This window comes from Salvelinus alpinus, chromosome 7 (assembly GCF_045679555.1).
Source record: "Salvelinus alpinus chromosome 7, SLU_Salpinus.1, whole genome shotgun sequence".
NCBI classification, from domain to species: Eukaryota; Metazoa; Chordata; class Actinopteri; order Salmoniformes; family Salmonidae; genus Salvelinus; species Salvelinus alpinus.
Genome location: NC_092092.1, coordinates 75,435,879 through 75,454,249, shown reverse-complemented (window position 1 = coordinate 75,454,249; position 18,371 = coordinate 75,435,879). Strand labels below are relative to the sequence as shown.

Sequence of the window (18,371 nt, the reverse complement as noted above, 5' to 3'; positions counted from 1 at the left end):
AGAATAGAGGTCAGAGATCATACCTTCCTCCCCTGGCACGGGGTCATCCAGTAGCAGGCTGGTCATACACTCCCAGTCCTTCAACAGGTCTGCTCCACTCTCCCACAGAGAGTCCACCAGGTACGCAGCATGCTCATGGAGCTGAAAAATGCACAGAGACGGGCAGAGTGTGGGTGGGTGGATTTTCCCCCCAGTGAGTCTTGTAAGTATGTTGCATGTTCATGGAGGTAGAGAGAGAATGTGTGTGTGTGAAGCGTTGCGTGTGTGTGTACCTCGCTCTCCAGGAAGAAGAAAACAGTAGTTTTGATGAGGTTGGCGTTGGGGCTTTGTCTTCCTCTCCTCTTGGGGGCGCCCTCCTCTTCCGGCTCCCGCGTACTGAACAGTCTGGAGAGAAGTTACTAGTATTAGATATAGAAATATAAAACTATATCAAAGTATATAAACCTCAGCTCAACATTTGCCCAGACTACATAAAACAGACAGGGAATATGTCTACGGCAGAAAAAAAACAGATCCCAGATCAACAAACCTCTCTCTCTCTCGCTTTTTCTGCTGCTTTCTCAAGTTCTCATGCCTGTACTCTCCTCCTCACACTCCCTTTCTCCTCCTGCCTGTCCTGTCTCCTTCTCTTATCCTAACCTCTCTACCTTCCTCTCTTCAGCTCTGCTCGCGCTCTCTCTCACACTGTTCCAGGGAAGGGATTTTTAGCATGACATTTGGCAGGACAATGTCTTGAGATGCAACATATTGTTTTCAACAGTGTTGTGATTGATTGATCTGACTTAAAAGAAAAGACACGATAGAAGAACGTGTGACAATGGATTCAATAAAAAAAATCCTACTTCTTGAAGAGGAACTCCCCGGCTGCTATGGCGACCGGTCGGTGGGCGGAGTAGACCAGGTGATAGACGCTCTCACAGTCCTCCGGGCTCAGCACCTCATCTGTACTACTGTAACACACACACACACAGTACATATTAAACACACACATTAAAACACACCTCCACATCCACTGTGACAGCTGATCTGTAGAAACTTACTGTAGTACCAGAGTGAGCAGTTTAATTGCTTGTACTGCGACGTCATACTCCTTGTCCAGAGTCATGGAGACAATGCGGTCCTGTGAAGAGAGGAAATTAATGACAAAGATTTCAGATTTAGCTGAAATACTTCTACTCAAATTAAACAGGGCATAGTAGTGGGTTAGTCAGAAAGTACACTACATGGCCAAAATTATGTGGACACGCATTTGTCGAACATCTTATTCATGGGCATTAATATGGAGTTGGTCCCCCCCTTTGCCGCTATAACAGCCTCCACTCTTCTGGGAAGGCTTTCCACTAGATATTGGAATATTGCTGCTGGGACTTGCTTCCATTCAGCCACAAGAGCATTAGTGAGGTCGGGCACTGATGTTGGGGGATTAGGCCTGGCTTGTGTTCCAATTCATCCCAAAGGTGTTCGATGGGGTTGAAGTCAGGGCTCTGTGCAGGCCAGTCAAGTTCATCCACACCAATCTCAACAAACCCTTTCTGTTTGGACCTCGCTTTGTGCACGGGGGCATTGTCATGCCGAAACAGGAAAAAGCCTTCCCCAAACTGTTGCCAAAGTTGGAAGCACAGAATTGTCTAGAATGTCATTGTATTCTGTAGCGTTAAGATTCCCTTCACAGTAACTAAGGGGCCTAGCCCAAACCATGAAAAACAGCCCCAGACCATTATTCCTCCTCTATCAAACTTCTAAGATGGCACTATGCATTCGGGCAGGTAGTGTTCTCCTGGCATTTGCCAAACCCAGATTCGTACGCCGGACTGCCAGATGGTGAAGCGTGATTCATCACTCCAGTAAACGCGTTTCCACTGCTCCAGAGTCCAATGGTGGCAAGCTTTACACCACTCCAGCAGACGCTTGGCATTAAGCATTGGGGATCTTAGGCTTGTGTGCGGCTGCTCGGCCATGGAAACCCATTTCATGAAACTCCCGACGAACAGTCTTGTGCTGACGTTGATTCTAGCAGGGCAGAAATTTAACAAACTGAATTGCTGAAAAGGTGGCATCCTATGACGGTGCCACGTTGAAAGTCACTGAGCTCTTCAGTAAGGCCATTCTACTGCCAATGTTTGTCTATGGAGATTGCATGGCTGTGTGCTCGATTTTATACACCCGTCAGCAACAGTTGTGGTTGAAATAGCAGACTCTGCTCATTTGAAGGGGTTTCCACATACTTTTGGCAATGTAGTGTACCTACTCAAAATCAACAGGGCATAGTAGTGGATTAGCTATAGTGCATCCAGTATGGTTGAGTGGTTGTCGGACATGGTCTTGTGTGGGGCTCAGTTGGTATAGCATGGTACTTGCAACATTTAATTCCCGCTGGGCACACCCATATGAAATTGCATGAACGCAACTACTGTAAGTCGCTTTGGATAAAGAGTCTGCTAAACGGCAAAGAAAGTTATGAAAGTTTAGCCTTGAGGTAACCAGTTGTAGTGTATTGATGTGTCCACCAGGTGGCGCTCTGACCTTGAAGCGGCTGGTGAACAGCTCCAGTCTGGTGTTCAGTTCTCTGTTGTAGTAGAGTCCCTGCAGCGCTGTCAAACATTTCAGACGCACCTCGCCTTGCTACACACACACGTTGGAATTACAAACGTTTGTAACACACACAAATATATATATATATAAACTCATTAGAATTGCACACACTCCTAACTCAAACACCTTGCTAACAACACATACACACTCGCTCTCTCCCTCCCTCCCTCCTCACCTTGTCGTGCATGGTCCAGCCTACGTATTTCAGGTAGCTGTCATTGAGGAAGGCGTCACTGTAGAGCTTCATCCACATTCCTATCTCCTCTATAGTGATAGCTCTGATCTCTGCTATGGCATCACTGTAACACACACACAACTGTCATCATCATATCTTCTATACAGAGGGAGAATGTATCTATGATCATTTCTGTGATGGAACAATGGACAGGTCACGTACCGATATCTGTGTACAAACACACCCTTGAATATAGCATTCATCATGTTTTCAATTTCGTCCTGATTTTCTTGAAGCTGAAATTAGAACGAGGAATCAGTAAGAACACATTTTGATCAGGGTTCACCAGGCTGGATAGACGTGATTATTCACCAAGAGCAAGACAACCAAACACCACAGAAGAGACAGCTAGTATAGTTATCAAGACAACCAAACACCACAGAAGAGACAGCTAGTATAGTTATCAAGACAACCAAACACTACAGAAGAGACAGCTAGTATAGTTATCAAGACAACCAAACACTACAGAAGAGACAGCTAGTATAGTTATCAAGACAACCAAACACCACAGAAGAGACAGCTAGTATAGTTATCAAGACAACCAAACACCACAGAAGAGACAGCTAGTATAGTTATCAAGACAACCAAACACCACAGAAGAGACAGCTAGTATAGTTATCAAGACAACCAAACACCACAGAAGAGACAGCTAGTATAGTTATCAAGACAACCAAACACTACAGAAGAGACAGCTAGTATAGTTATCAAGACAACCAAACACTACAGAAGAGACAGCTAGTATAGTTATCAAGACAACCAAACACTACAGAAGAGACAGCTAGTATAGTTATCAAGACAACCAACCACCACAGAAGAGACAGCTAGTATAGTTATCAAGACAACCAAACACCACAGAAGAGACAGCTAGTATAGTTATCAAGACAACCAAACACTACAGAAGAGACAGCTAGTATAGTTATCAAGACAACCAACCACCACAGAAGAGACAACTAGTATAGTTATCAAGACAACCAAACACCACAGAAGAGACAGCTAGTATAGTTATCAAGACAACCAAACACTACAGAAGAGACAGCTAGTATAGTTATCAAGACAACCAACCACCACAGAAGAGACAGCTAGTATAGTTATCAAGACAACCAAACACTACAGAAGAGACAGCTAGTATAGTTATCAAGACAACCAAACACCACAGAAGAGACAGCTAGTATAGTTATCAAGACAACCAACCACCACAGAAGAGACAGCTAGTATAGTTATCAAGACAACCAAACACTACAGAAGAGACAGCTAGTATAGTTATCAAAGCATTGTAGTGTATAATTAGTGAAATGCTGTAGTAGTAGGAGCCGGCAGATGGAAGCCCCGTGGGACATAGTGTTATGTAAGCCAGAACACAGCCATTGATGCCAGCTCAGCCACAGGGCCTAGTAGTATGCATGCATGTACAGTGGGGAGAACAAGTATTTGATACACTGCCGATTTTGCAGGTTTTCCTACTTACAAAGCATGTAGAGGTCTGAAATTTTTATCATAGGTACACTTCAACTGTGAGAGACGGAATCTAAAACAAAAATCCAGAAAATCACATTGTATGACTTTTAAGTAATTAATTTGCATTTTATTGCATGACATAAGTATTTGATCACCTACCAACCAGTAAGAATTCAGGCTCTCACAGACCTGTTAGTTTTTCTTTAAGAAGCCCTCCTGTTCTCCACTCATTACCTGTATTAACTGCACCTGTTTGAACTCGTTACCTGTATAAAAGACACCTGTCCACAACCTCAATCAAACAGACTCCAACCTCTCCACAATGGCCAAGACCAGAGAGCTGTGTAAGGACATCAGGGATAAAATTGTAAACCTGCACAAGGCTGGGATGGGCTACAGGACAATAGGCAAGCAGCTTGGTGAGAAGGCAACAACTGTTGGCGCAATTATTAGAAAATGGAAGAAGTTCAAGATGATGGTCAATCACCCTCGGTCTGGGGCTCCATGCAAGATCTCACCTCGTGGGGCATCAATGATCATGAGGAAGGTGAGGGATCAGCCAGAACTACACGGCAGGACCTGGTCAATGACCTGAAGAGAGCTGGGACCACAGTCTCAAAGAAAACCATTAGTAACACACTACGCCGTCATGGATTAAAATCCTGCAGCGCACGCAAGGTCCCCCTGCTCAAGCCAGCGCATGTCCAGGCCCGTCTGAAGTTTGCCAATGACCATCTGGATGATCCAGAGGAGGAATGGGAGAAGGTCATGTGGTCTGTTGAGACAAAAATAGAGCTTTTTGGTCTAAACTTCACTCGCCATGTTTGGAGGAAGAAGAAGGATGAGTACAACCCCAAGATCACCATCCCAACCGTGAAGCATGGAGGTGGAAACATCATTCTTTTGGGATGGTTTTCTGCAAAGGGGACAGGACGACTGCACCGTATTGAGGGGAGGATGGATGGGGCCATGTATCGCGAGATCTTGGCCAACAACCTCCTTCCCTCAGTAAGAGCATTGAAGATGGGTCGTGGCTGGGTCTTCCAGCATGACAACGACCCGAAACACACAGCCAGGGCAACTAAGGAGTGGCTCCGTAAGAAGCATCTCAAGGTCCTGGAGTGGCCTAGCCAGTCTCCAGACCTGAACCCATTAGAAAATCTTTGGAGGGAGCTGAAAGTCCATATTGCCCAGCGACAGCCCCGAAACCTGAAGGATCTGGAGAAGGTCTGTATGGAGGAGTGGGCCAAAATCCCTGCTGCAGTGTGTGCAAACCTGGTCAAGAACTACAGGAAACGTATGATCTCTGTAATTGCAAACAAAGGTTTCTGTACCAAATATTAAGTTCTGCTTTTCTGATGTATCAAATACTTATGTCATGCAATAAAATGCAAATTAATTACTTAAAAATCATACAATGTGATTTTCTGGATTTTTGTTTTAGATTCCGTCTCTCACAGGTGAAGTGTACCTATGATAAAAATTACAGACCTCTACATGCTTTGTAAGTAGGAAAACCTGCAAAATCGGCAGTGTATCAAATACTTGTTCTCCCCACTGTATGTATGCGCGTGCCTGTCTGTCCCCCCCCCCCGCCCCTCCGAACTGACTAGTTATGCTCCTCAGGCATGTCTTCACGTATCCTCATCTCTAAATTGGAACACAACTCTTGTTAGGCTGCTGTAAGTGGGTAATGTGAGTGTTTTATGAAGCAGGTTCTCAGAAGCAATGAGATCAGCCAACACTAAAGAAAATGTGAGCAGACTACCTCAGGTACACAGAACATAAAACATAGAGCCAAACTAACCTTAAACCAAGGGCCCAAGAAGCCTTACACAGTTACACCCCTAACCCAGGAGGAGCCTAACCCCTAACCCAGGAGCCTCACCCCTAACCCAGGAGGAGCCTAACCCCTAACCCAGGAGGAGCCTAACCCCTAACCCAGGAGGAGCCTAACCCCTAACCCAGGAGGAGCCTTACCCAGAAGGAGCCTTACCCAGGAGGAGCCTAACCCCTAACCCAGGAGGAGCCTAACCCAGGAGGAGCCTAACCCAGGAGGAGCCTAACCCAGGAGGAGCCTAACCCAGGAGGAGCCTAACCCAGGAGGAGCCTAACCCCTAACCCAGGAGGAGCCTAACCCCTAACCCAGGAGGAGCCTAACCCCTAACCCAGGAGGAGCCTAACCCCTAACCCAGGAGGAGCCTAACCCCTAACCCAGGAGGAGCCTAACCCCTAACCCAGGAGGAGCCTAACTCAGGAGGAGCCTAACCCCTAACCCAGGAGGAGCCTAACCCAGGAGGAGCCTAACCCCTAACCCAGGAGGAGCCTAACCCAGGAGGAGCCTAACCCCTAACCCAGGAGGAGCCTAACCCCTAACCCAGGAGGAGCCTAACCCCTAACCCAGGAGGAGCCTAACCCCTAACCCAGGAGGAGCCTAACCCCTAACCCAGGAGGAGCCTAACCCCTAACCCAGGAGGAGCCTAACCCCTAACCCAGGAGGAGCCTAACCCCTAACCCAGGAGGAGCCTAACCCCTAACCCAGGAGGAGCCTAACTCCTAACCCAGAAGGAGCCTAACCCCTAACCGAGGAGGAGCCTAACACTGACCTCATCCCTCTCACCTCTTTGCGTTTCTGCAGCAGTAGCTCCAGCCGGTCGTTGGCTCTCTTAGCGACCATCTTGTTTCTCTCTGTCTCATACTGCCGCTGTGTGTTGTCCATGTTGATGCTCAGGTTCAGAGCTACATTCACCAGGGCTGTCATCAGTTTCATAGCTACACACACACACACACACAGTTAATCAGCGTACCCGTGTGCCCAGGGAAGACGGAAATAACCGACCAATTCAGACAGACATATCCCCTGACCACACCAATTCTCTCTCCCTTACCTGCCAGTGTGCTGGTGTGCCTGAAGGCACGGACCTGTGAGTCCGACAGTCCGGTGAGGAGCGATATGACCGTGTCCATGAGGTACTCATCATAGATGATGCTGTACTGACACTGTCTCACCAAGACAGCAATGAACTCACAGAAACTACCCTTGAACTTCTTCCACAGTGGACCTGCCATGGTCAGAGGATAGTCTCCGCTGTCCTATAGAGCGGGAGGAGGAGGGTGGAGAGAGAGAAGGTTTATGGGAGTTATGGCTTCACTATTGCATGCAACTCAAAGAGAGGGTAATGACATTTAAAACTAAACCAATCAGCTGGTACATTTCAGGTGACCGACTAAACTTCAACCCAGAGTGATGCACCTACCACGCCACACACAAAACCTACCTCGTCAAACTCCTCTGTCATCCTCCTGATGATCTCAGAGTTCTGCATGTTTCGGAACATCTCTCCACTGACCACTCCTTTACAGCCAGAACACTGGATGAAGAAGTTGATCAGGTCTAGCAGAGCCATGTCCCTGTCGGTTTTATACGCCTCAATCCAGTCATCCACCACAGACTGGAGCCAGGACAAACAGCAGAGATAGACAATAAGTACAACTAAAACACAGTCCTCGAGGTTCAACTCTAATAAAGCTGATCTGGTCATTAGATAATCAAATAAACTATTGGCCTGTTAAAGGGCCTAGCCAGTTCTGTGTGTAGGCTCTCATGCATTGTTACACACACACACACACACACACACACACACACACACACACACACACACACACACACACACACACACACACACACACACACACACACACACTAACCTGCATGGCGCTCTTTCCCATCTTGACAACCTCAAACAGCATTAGGTTCTCCATGCCATTCTCCTGGTAGTGGCCGTTCATCCTCCCTGCTCCTCCCGCTCCTTTACCCTTCTCTCCTGTCACCTTCTTCCCCTTCTTACCCCCCTGGGATGGGAGGGAGGGAAATCAATAAAGGGTCAAACAGCATAATGCTTACTAATATGGCCAGAGACAGTAGCTTGGGGAAGAGGTTCTAATACTATGCTGTAGAGCTTGGGGAAGAGGTTCTAATACTATGCTGTAGAGCTTGGGGAAGAGGTTCTAATACTATGCTGTAGAGCGTGGGGAAGAGGTTCTAATACTATGTTGTAAAGCTTGGGGAAGAGGTTCTAATGCTATGTTGTAGAGCTTGGGGAAGAGGTTCTAATGCTATGTTGTAGAGCTTGGGGAAGAGGTTCTAATGCTATGTTGTAGAGCTTGGGGAAGAGGTTCTAATGCTATGTTGTAGAGCTTGGGGAAGAGGTTCTAATGCTATGCTGTAGAGCTTGGGGAAGAGGTTCTAATGCTATGCTGTAGAGCTTGGGGAAGAGGTTCTAATGCTATGCTGTAGAGCTTGGGGAAGAGGTTCTAATGCTATGCTGTAGAGCTTGGGGAAGAGGTTCTAATACTATGCTGTAGAGCTTGGGGAAGAGGTTCTAATACTATGCTGTAGAGCTTGGGGAAGAGGTTCTAATACTATGCTGTAGAGCTTGGGGAAGAGGTTCTAATACTATGCTGTAGAGCTTGGGGAAGAGGTTCTAATACTATGCTGTAGAGCTTGGGGAAGAGGTTCTAATACTATGCTGTAGAGCTTGGGGAAGAGGTTCTAATGCTATGCTGTAGAGCTTGGGGAAGAGGTTCTAATACTATGTTGTAGAGCTTGGGGAAGAGGTTCTAATGCTATGTTGTAGAGCTTGGGGAAGAGGTTCTAATACTATGTTGTAGAGCTTGGGGAAGAGGTTCTAATGCTATGTTGTAGAGCTTGGGGAAGAGGTTCTAATACTATGTTGTAGAGCTTGGGGAAGAGGTTCTAATACTATGTTGTAGAGCTTGGGGAAGAAGTTCTAATGCTATGTTGTAGAGCTTGGGGAAGAGGTTCTAATACTATGTTGTAGAGCTTGGGGAAGAGGTTATAATATGTTGTGGTGTGTATAACTTGGGTAAGAGTTGTACCTTTCCTTTGGTTGGGTTGATACTGACATCAGGAGCCTCAGAGAAGTCTGTGTCTGAGGAGAAACGGGTGTCCGTATCCCTGGCAAAAACACACACACACATATATTAGAAACAGTCTGCTGCATGCTGGTTGGCACACACACACACACACAATGAAGTAGCCACTTACTGAGGATAGTGGAACTCCGACGGTAACTCTGGTGCCGCTATCATTTCTCTAACATGTCTGATTCAACTGAAATAAGAACAGACCTCAGATCCTCTGCGTCCACAAGGTAGCTGGGGACCTGGAGGAGAAAACAGAAGAGAATGCATGGGTATTGGGCTTACATTCAGAGAAGACAAGAGAGAGAGAGGAGTTGTTTGATAACCTGCGGATCAACTTCTTCAACATACACATTGCATCCTCTTGAACAGGCCTCAATATAGCGGTGTGGGGGCTGTGCTTTGGCAAAGTGGGTGGGGTTATATCCTTCCTGTTTGGCCCTGTCCGGGGGTATCATCGGATGGGGCCACAGTGTCTCCTGACCCCTCCTGTCTCAGCCTCCAGTATTTATGCTGCAGTAGTTTGTGTGTCAGGGGCCAGGGTCAGTTTGTTATATCTGGAGTACTTCTCCTGTCTTATCCGGTGTCCTGTGTGAATTTAAGTATGCTCTCTCTAATTCTCTCTTTCTTTCTCTCTCTCAGAGGACCTGAGCCCTAGGACCATGCCTCAGGACTACCTGGCATGATGACTCCTTGCTGTCCCCAGTCCACCTGGCCGTGCTGCCGCTCCAGTTTCAACTGCTCTGCCTGCGGCTATGGAACCCTGACCTGTTCACCGGACATGCTACCTGTCCCAGACCTGCTGTTTTCAACTCTCTAGAGACAGCAGGAGCGGTAGAGATACTCTTAATGATCGGCTATGAAAAGCCAACTGACATTTACTCCCGAGGTGCTGACTTGCTGCACCCTCAACAACTACTGCGAATATTATTATTTGACCATGCTGGTCATTTTTGAACATTTGAACATCTTGGCCATGTTCTGTTATAATCTCCACCCGGCACAGCCAGAAGAGGACTGGCCACCCCTCATAGCCTGGTTCCTCTCTAGGTTTCTTCCTAGGTTTAGGCCTTTCTAAGGAGTTTTTCCTAGCCACCGTGCTTCTACACCTGCATTGCTTGCTGTTTGGGGTTTTAGGCTGGGTTTCTGTACAGCACTGTGAGATATCAGCTGATGTAAGAAGGGCTATATAAATAAATTTGATATCTGCCAGTGGCTCATCACTGAGAAAAAACAAACAAAAATATTGCTTTCACATGGTAACAGGGGGCGGGCTCTAGCCCCCCTGTCATGCTCAGCTGTGAGCTCATTGGCTCTCTCGCTCTTTGGTTTCCAGGAAACGTCACCCATGGCTGGACATAGGAACTTCCCCCCCATGACCATATAAAGGAGTGTCAGATCCATCCTCCACTAGAGACACCAGTAGACATATACAAGGCAAATAGCAGAGAGCAGCGAGAGTGGTATACTCAACCATCATTAACAAAATTATTATATTAAAGATCACAAATATTATTAAAACATTTCTTCAACGAATCAACAATATTGTCAATACTAGTATGTCATCAGGACAGGTGTGTTGAACTACAGGAGGCCAAAGTGAACCTAGGAGCGACCCTATCCTGGGTGTGTCTTAATGACAGTCAGGGCATACTGTACTATGAAGGATTACAATAGAAGTGTGTCAATCAGAAAATGAATTGTAAGGACCAACGAGAAATTAATTGCACTTGACAGTACAATAAAACTGCTCGGGTCTGTACATACAACCAGTTTGTGCTTTTGTTGCCGGATTGCAGGTTGATTAAAGTTTTGCAGGGGAGAAGTGGGGCATCTACCCTCACTAACCAGTGAGAAGTATGGAATGAGAAAAAGGTGACTTCAAACTCAACTGTATCTAGCTAAGTACTTGAGAGAATATCCCATGGGATCGAATTACAACGCGTGAATTCCAATACACATTTTACTTATTTCATTGAATCTAAAAGCCATCCTTGCAAGCTAAATTCATACATAATGCTTACAGCTACAACTGTATTGCAAAGCAATAAAATAGCATTAGCAAGCAACATCCTGTGTATCTTATTGCATAAGCGGAGACACTCGTGAGACAGTACTATTGCTGGCTGGTTGACAAACCCGAAGCCTTGATGATGGGGACTGAAAAAGTGGCGCCAAACCCGGGTCCCTGGGCAACACAAAGCGCGTAAATAACTACATTATCGATAGCTGCCAACGTCGAAATAACCAACAGAGAGCATCCTGAACTAGGCTAGCTACCATTGGCTAGGTGTGACAGCCGCTCTTGGGCTTGCTCAGTGACGGTCACTGTCAAGATTAGACACCGGTATCCTGGCGAGGGATTGCCCGGACTGTAGATAGCTAAACACCAGCTGTCATCAGAACGTCACCCTTAACGTTACGTACATTAAAATAACAACTTCCCTTCCGTGGATAACATTCCACCAAGAGTTTAAATTGTATCATTCAAGTAACGTCAGTACCCACTTTTCTGTAAGCTAAGTAGCTACAGTACATACAAGGCAAAAACACCCGTGAAAATATCTCCATCTTAACTGGGTAGCTAACTGACGTTAGCATAGCATAGCTGGAGCTACCATTCTCCATCTTGTTAAGTTAGCTAGCTAGTTTCCTGGCTAGTTAGCCAACTAGCCATGTTAGCGTTAGCGCCCCGTCCTAGACCGCTGGCTGCAATCGAACGGAGTTCGGATAGCCAGCCATCTTCTCAATAAAACAGTGGATATTTAGCTAGTTAGCTAATACCATGTGGCCCTCAAAGTTCGTGTAAAGATCTAAATTAGCTTGTTTATGCAACCCACTTGTTGTGGAACAACAATACAACCATATAGTTACATAAAAACACCTGGTCCTTACGTCCTCCATCTTGCCTCCGGAGTTTCGATACTGTAACGTTACCTAGCTAACGTTAACTCACAAGTGGAAAAACATTTAATGGACGTAAACAAACACTTTATTGCATATTAGCCTAGCTAACTAGCTATCTACGTTTCAATGAAGTGAGTGTACTTTTCGGTATGCGTAACACAGATGCACGATAAACTAGACAAAAAGTAGCCTACAGCGGCTAGCTTACGACTTTCCATGGCTAGCAGTCTCCGTACTTCTAGCCTGTTTGCTAGCATGAGAAGCTAGCTACCAACAAAATTGCTACAAACCAACTAACTTCGAGATTCCACTCCGCCATTTTATAACTTACCCCGTTATTCAATTTATTTCCAAACGAGTCACTGCTTTGTTGAGTCGCTATCTGTTCTTGTTTTGATATAACCACGATATCCGCAAATGAGTTTGAAACTGGCGGTCAGAGGCGGTTTTGGACGCTCTCTCAGTTTCACCCCGCCACTTGCTCCGTAGTAGGGTTTGTTGTTTCGACAACGAGGGGGGAGGAAAACTCCTGGTGCACAGCTGCCCTCTAGCGGCCAGAGGAAATACGTCCGTAGCCCCGTGACGATGGGGGATCTGACACCTAGCGGTTATTTACAAGGTGTGCAGCTGCCAGCTACCAGCAAGTACGTGACAGATGGGGGTGGGGATGGCCCTACCACAGAGTTTCTGAACCCAGAGGCGCAACATCAAATCAAATCAAATGTTATTAGTCACATACACATGGTTAGCAGATGTTATTGCGAGTGTAGCGAAATGCTTGTGCTTCTAGTTCCGACAGTGCAACAATATCTAACATGTAATCTAACAATTCCACAACAACTACCTAATACACACAAATCTAAGTAAAGGAATGGAATAAGAATATATACATATAAATATTTGGACGAGCAATAACAGAGCGACATAGGCAAGATGCAATTGATGGTATAAAATACAGTATATACATATGAGATGAGTAATGCAAGATATGTAAACATTATTAAAGTGTCATTATTAAAGTGACTAGTGATCCATTTATTAAAGTGGCCAATCATTTCAAGTCTGTATGTAGGCAGCAGCCTCTCTGTGTTAGTGTTGGCTGTTTAGATGGCTGTTGAGATAGAAGCTGTTTTTCAGTCTCTTGGTCCCAGCTTTGGATTGATGCACAGGTACTGACCTCACCTTCTGGGTGGTAGCGGGGTGATCAGGCAGTGGTTCGGGTTGTTGTTGTCCTTGATGATCTTTTGGCCTTCCTGTGACATCGGGTGTTGTAGGTGTCCTGGAGGGCAGGTAGTTTGCCCCCGGTTATGCGTTTCGCAGACCGCACCACCCTCTGGAGAGCCTTGTGGTTGTGGGCAGTGCAGTTGCCGTACCAGGCGGTGATGCAGCCCAGCAGGATGCTCTCTATTGTGCATCTGTAAAAGTTTGTGAGGGTTTTAGGTAACAAGCCACATTTCTTCAGCCTCCTAGGGTTGAAGAGGCGCTGTTGCGCCTTCTTCACCACACAGCCTGTGTGGGTGGACCATTTCAGTTTATCCGTGATGTGTACGTGTAACCGATGTGATGGCTAGCTAGTGCTAGGAAACATGGAAGCTAGCTAGTGCGCGCTAATAGCGTTTCAATCGGTGACGTCACTCGCTATGAGACCTTGAAGTAGTTGTTCCCCTTGCTCTGCAAGGGCCGCGACTTTTGTGGAGCGATGGGTAACTATGCTTCGAGGGTGGCTGTTGTCGATGTGTGCAGAGGGTCCCTGGTTCGAGCCCAGGTAGGGGCGAGGAGATGGACGGAAGCTATACTGTTACATACGCCAAGGAACTTAAAACTTTCCACCTGCTACACTGCTGTCCCGTTGATCTGGATAGGGGGGTGCTCCCTCTGCTGTTTCCTGAAGTCCACGATCGTCTCTTTTATTTTGTTGACGTTGAGTGAGAGGTTGTTTTTCTGACACCATGCTCAGAGTGCCCTCACCTCCACCCTGGAGACTGTCTCGTCATTGTTGGTAATCAAATCAAATTTATTTATATAGCCCTTCTTACATCAGCTGATATATCAAAGTGCTGTACAGAAACCCAGCCTAAAACCTCAAACAGCAAGCAATGCAGGTGTAGAAGCACTGTGGCTAGGAAAAACTCCCTAGAAAGGCCAAAACCTAGGAAGAAACCTAGAGAGGAACCATGCTATGAGGGGTGGCCTGTCCTCTTCTGGCTGTGCCGGGTGGAGATTATAACAGAACATGGCCAAGATGTTCAAATGTTCAAAAATGACCAGCATGGTCAAATAATAATAATCACAGTAGTTGTCGAGGGTGCAACAAGTCAACACCTCAGGAGTAAATGTCAGTTGGCTTTTCATAGCCAATCATTGAGAGTACCTCTACCGCTCCTGCTGTCTCTAGAGAGTTGAAAACAGCAGGTCTGGGACAGGTAGCACGTCCAGTGAACAGGTCACGGTTCCATAGCCGCAGGCAGAACAGTTGAAACTGGAGCAGCAGCATGGCCAGGTGGACTGGGGACAGCAAGGAGTCGTCATGCCAGGTAGTCCTGAGGCATGGTCCTAGGGCTCAGGTCCTCCAAGAGAGAGAAAGAAAGAGAGAATTAGAGAGAATTAGAGAGAGCATACTTAAATTCACACAGGACACCGGATAAGACAGGAGAAATACTCCAGATATAACAGACTGACCCTAGCCCCCCGACACATAAACTACTGCAGCATAAATACTGGAGGCTGAGACAGGAGGGGTCAGGAGACACTGTGGCCCCATCTGATGATACCCCCGGACAGGGCCAAACAGGAAGGATATAACCCCACCCACTTTGCCAAAGCACAGCCCCCACACCACTAGAGGGATATCTTCAACCACCAACTTACCATCCTGAGACAAGGCCGAGTATAGAACACAAAGATCTCCGCCACGGAACAACCCAAGGGGGGGCGCCATCCCAGAAATCAAGCCTACTACTGTTGTGTCATCTGCAAACTTGATGATTGAGTTGGAGGTGTGCATGCCACGCAGTCGTGGGTGAACAGGGAGTACAGGAGGGGTCTTAGCACACACCCTTGTTGGGCCCCAGTGTTGAGGATCAGCGAAGTGGTGATGTTGTTTCCTACCTTAACCACCTGGGTGTGGCCTGTCAGGAAGTCCAGGACCTAATTGCACAGGGCAGGGTTGAGACCCAGGGCCTCTAGCTTAATGATGAGCTTGTAGGGTACTATGGTGTTGAATGCTGAGCTATAGTCAAGGAACAGCATTCTTACATAGGTATTCCTCTTGTCCAGATGGCATATGGCAGTGTGCAGTGTTATGGCGATTGCATCGTCTGTGGACCTATTGGGGCGGTAAGCAAATTGAATTGGGTCTAGGGTGACAGGTAAGGTGGAGGTGATATGATCCTTGATTAGCCTCTCAAAACACTTCATGATGACAGAAGTGAGTGCTGCAGAGCAATAGTCACTTAGTTCACTTACCTTTGCTTTCTTGGGAACAGGAACAGTGGTGGCCATCTTGAAGCATGTAGGGACAGCAAACTGGGATAGGAAGAGATTGAATATGTCTGTAAACACACCAGCCAGCTGGTCTGCTCATGCTCTGAGGACGCGGCTAGGGATGCCGTCTGGGCCGGCAGCCTTGCGAGGGTTAATACTTTTAAATGTCTTTCTCGCGTCGGCCACAGAGAAGGAGAGAGGTGGCTCACAGTCCTTGGTGGCGGGCCGCGTCAGTGGCACTGTAATATCCTCCAAGCGGGAAAATAAGGTGTTTAGTTTGTCTGGAAGCAAGACGTCGGTGTCCGTGGCGTGATTGGTTTTCCTTTTGTAGTCCGTGATTGTCTGTCGACCCAGCCAAATACATTTCGTGTTTGAGCCGTTGAATTGCGAGGAACGCTTGCAAAACAGACCAAGCCGACCAAGCCAAGGTTTGAGAAGTCAATGAGAAAAGTGAACAATTCTTCTTTAGTCTTAAGTAGTTGATGATTATGATTCCAACGTTGTGAAAGTGACAAACTGACAAAAACAACTTTATATCGAAGGACCGTTAGACACAATGACGCGTTGCTGCGCATGAGCTTAGCTAGCCAATGTCATCAAGACATCGCCTACAAGTGTGATCAGGGATTTCTATTGGAGAAGCAGTTTCTGCCTATCTTTATACTGTACATTCTTTGTGCCCCTGCAGTCAATGGTGTGGCCGCAGCTCAATACTTGTAGAATCTCAATTACATTTCCTTGACTCCTCTTGTCCTCTTTCCTCAAAATCCCTTGGAGGAGAAAGTCAGAGGGGAGGGACATCTGGAGTCAATGAAATCCAATTGCGATTATCCCATTGTGGGTGGAAAAAGCTTCCCCCTCCTTGTCTCATTTCCTTTATTAGAACTGTTTCAGAAACTGAAGACATCGTGGAAGAAGTGGCAGATACAGATGAAGTCGGAAGTTTACATACACTTAGGTTGTAGTCATTAAAACTTGTTTTTCAACCACTCCACAAATTTCTTGTTAACAAACTATAGTTTTGGTAAGTCTGTTAGGACATCTACTTTGTGCATGACACAAGTCATTTTTCCAACAATTGTTTACATACAGATTATTTAACTTATAATTCACTGTATCACAATTCCAGTGGGTCAGACCTTTACATACGCTAAATTGACTGTGCCTTTAAACAGCTTGGAAAATTCCAGAAAATGTCATGGCTTTAGAAGCTTCTGATAGACTAATTGACATCATTTGAGTCAATTGGAGGTGTACCTGTGGATGTATTTCAAGGCCTACCTTCAAGCTCAGTGCCTCTTTGCTTGACATCATGGGAAAATCAAAAGAAATCAGCCAAGACCTCAGAAAAAGAATTGTAGACCTCCACAAGTCTGGTTCATCCTTGGGAGCAGTTAACAAACGCCTGAAGGTACCACGTTCATCTGTACAAACAATAGCATGCAAGTAAACACCATGGGACCACGCAGCCGTCATACCGCTCAGGAAGGAGACGCGTTCTGTCTCCTAGAGATGAACGTACTTTGGTGCGAAAAGTGCAAATCAATCCCAGAACAACAGCAAAGGACCTAGTGAAGATGCTAGAGAAAACAGGTACAAAAGTATCTATATCCACAGTAAAACGAGTCTTATATCGACATAACCTGAAAGGCCGCTCAGCAAGGAAGAACCCACTGCTCCAAAACCGCCATAAAAAAGCCAGACTACGGTTTGCAACTGCACATGGGGGCAAATATCGTACCTTTTGGAGAAATGTCCTCTGGTCTGATGAAACAAAAATAGAACTGTTTGGCCATAATGACCGTCGTTATGTTTGGAGGAAAAAGGGTGAGGCTTGCAAGCCGAAGAACACTATCCCAACCATGAAGTACGGGGGTGGCAGCATCATGTTGTGGGGGTGCATTGCTGCAGGAGGGACTGGTTCAAAAAAATAGATGGCATCATGAGGGGAAATTATGTGGATATATTGAAGCAACATCTCAAGACATCAGTCAGGAAGTTAAAGCTTGGTCGCAAATGGGTCTTCCAAACGGCCAATGACCCCAAGTATACTTCCAAAGTTGTGACAAAATGGCTTAAGGACAACAAAGTCAAGGTATTGGAGTGGCCATCACAAAGCCCTGACCTCAATCCTATAGAAAATGTGTTGGCAGAACTGAAAAAGCATGTACGAGAAAGGAGGCCTACAAACCTGACTCAGTTACACCAGCTCTGTCAGGAGGAATGGGCCAAAATTCACCCAATTTATTGTGGAAGGCTACCCGAAACATTTGACCCAAGTTAAACAATTTAAAGGCAACGCTACCAAATACTAATTGAGTGTATGTACACTTCTGACCCACTGAGAATGTGATGAAAGAAATAAAAGCTGAAATAAATCACTCTCTCAACTATTATTCTGACATTTCACATTCTTAAAATAAAGTGGTGATCCTAACTGACCTAAGACAGGGAATTTTTACTAGGATTAAATGTCAAGAATTGTGAAACCGAGTTTAAATTTATTTGGCGAAGGTGTATGTAAACTTCCGACTTCAACTGTACCTATGTTTTTCTTCTATTGTAGAAGTGGGGATAAAGGAAAGCAGATGGGGAGAAAGCTACTTTCAACTACTGAGATGTACCCAAAGATGGTAGTCACTAATCTAAATACCAATATCTCTGCCTGGCCTTCAAGAAGATACCTATTTTATTCTGCGCTTCTTTATCTAAGTGTTAGTAGCATACATGAAAGTAAAGACAAGACACACTTCAA

At 46.0% G+C, this 18,371-nt stretch overlaps 1 protein-coding gene across 2 annotated transcripts in view; it reads right to left on the bottom strand.

Moving 5' to 3' along the window:
* The window catches only part of LOC139581678 (cohesin subunit SA-2-like), a 33,539-nt gene extending 20,896 nt beyond the window's left edge, over nucleotides 1-12,643 (bottom strand). Inside the window, exons 1-14 of one of the 2 annotated variants that reach the window (XM_071411690.1) lie at nucleotides 12,465-12,643; nucleotides 9,351-9,468; nucleotides 9,182-9,260; nucleotides 7,991-8,134; nucleotides 7,561-7,734; nucleotides 7,171-7,375; nucleotides 6,903-7,054; nucleotides 2,990-3,063; nucleotides 2,768-2,891; nucleotides 2,524-2,622; nucleotides 1,041-1,120; nucleotides 843-950; nucleotides 273-384; nucleotides 24-141 (exon numbers count right to left, since the gene is read on the bottom strand). In XM_071411690.1, the coding sequence (XP_071267791.1) occupies nucleotides 24-141; nucleotides 273-384; nucleotides 843-950; nucleotides 1,041-1,120; nucleotides 2,524-2,622; nucleotides 2,768-2,891; nucleotides 2,990-3,063; nucleotides 6,903-7,054; nucleotides 7,171-7,375; nucleotides 7,561-7,734; nucleotides 7,991-8,134; nucleotides 9,182-9,260; nucleotides 9,351-9,394 (1,513 nt within the window). In that variant the 5' untranslated portion in view covers nucleotides 9,395-9,468; nucleotides 12,465-12,643. The remainder of the gene's footprint in view (nucleotides 1-23; nucleotides 142-272; nucleotides 385-842; nucleotides 951-1,040; nucleotides 1,121-2,523; nucleotides 2,623-2,767; nucleotides 2,892-2,989; nucleotides 3,064-6,902; nucleotides 7,055-7,170; nucleotides 7,376-7,560; nucleotides 7,735-7,990; nucleotides 8,135-9,181; nucleotides 9,261-9,350; nucleotides 9,469-12,464) is intronic. The other variant, XM_071411689.1, reaches the window with a different exon arrangement.
* Nucleotides 12,644-18,371: the final 5,728 nt, after the last annotated feature.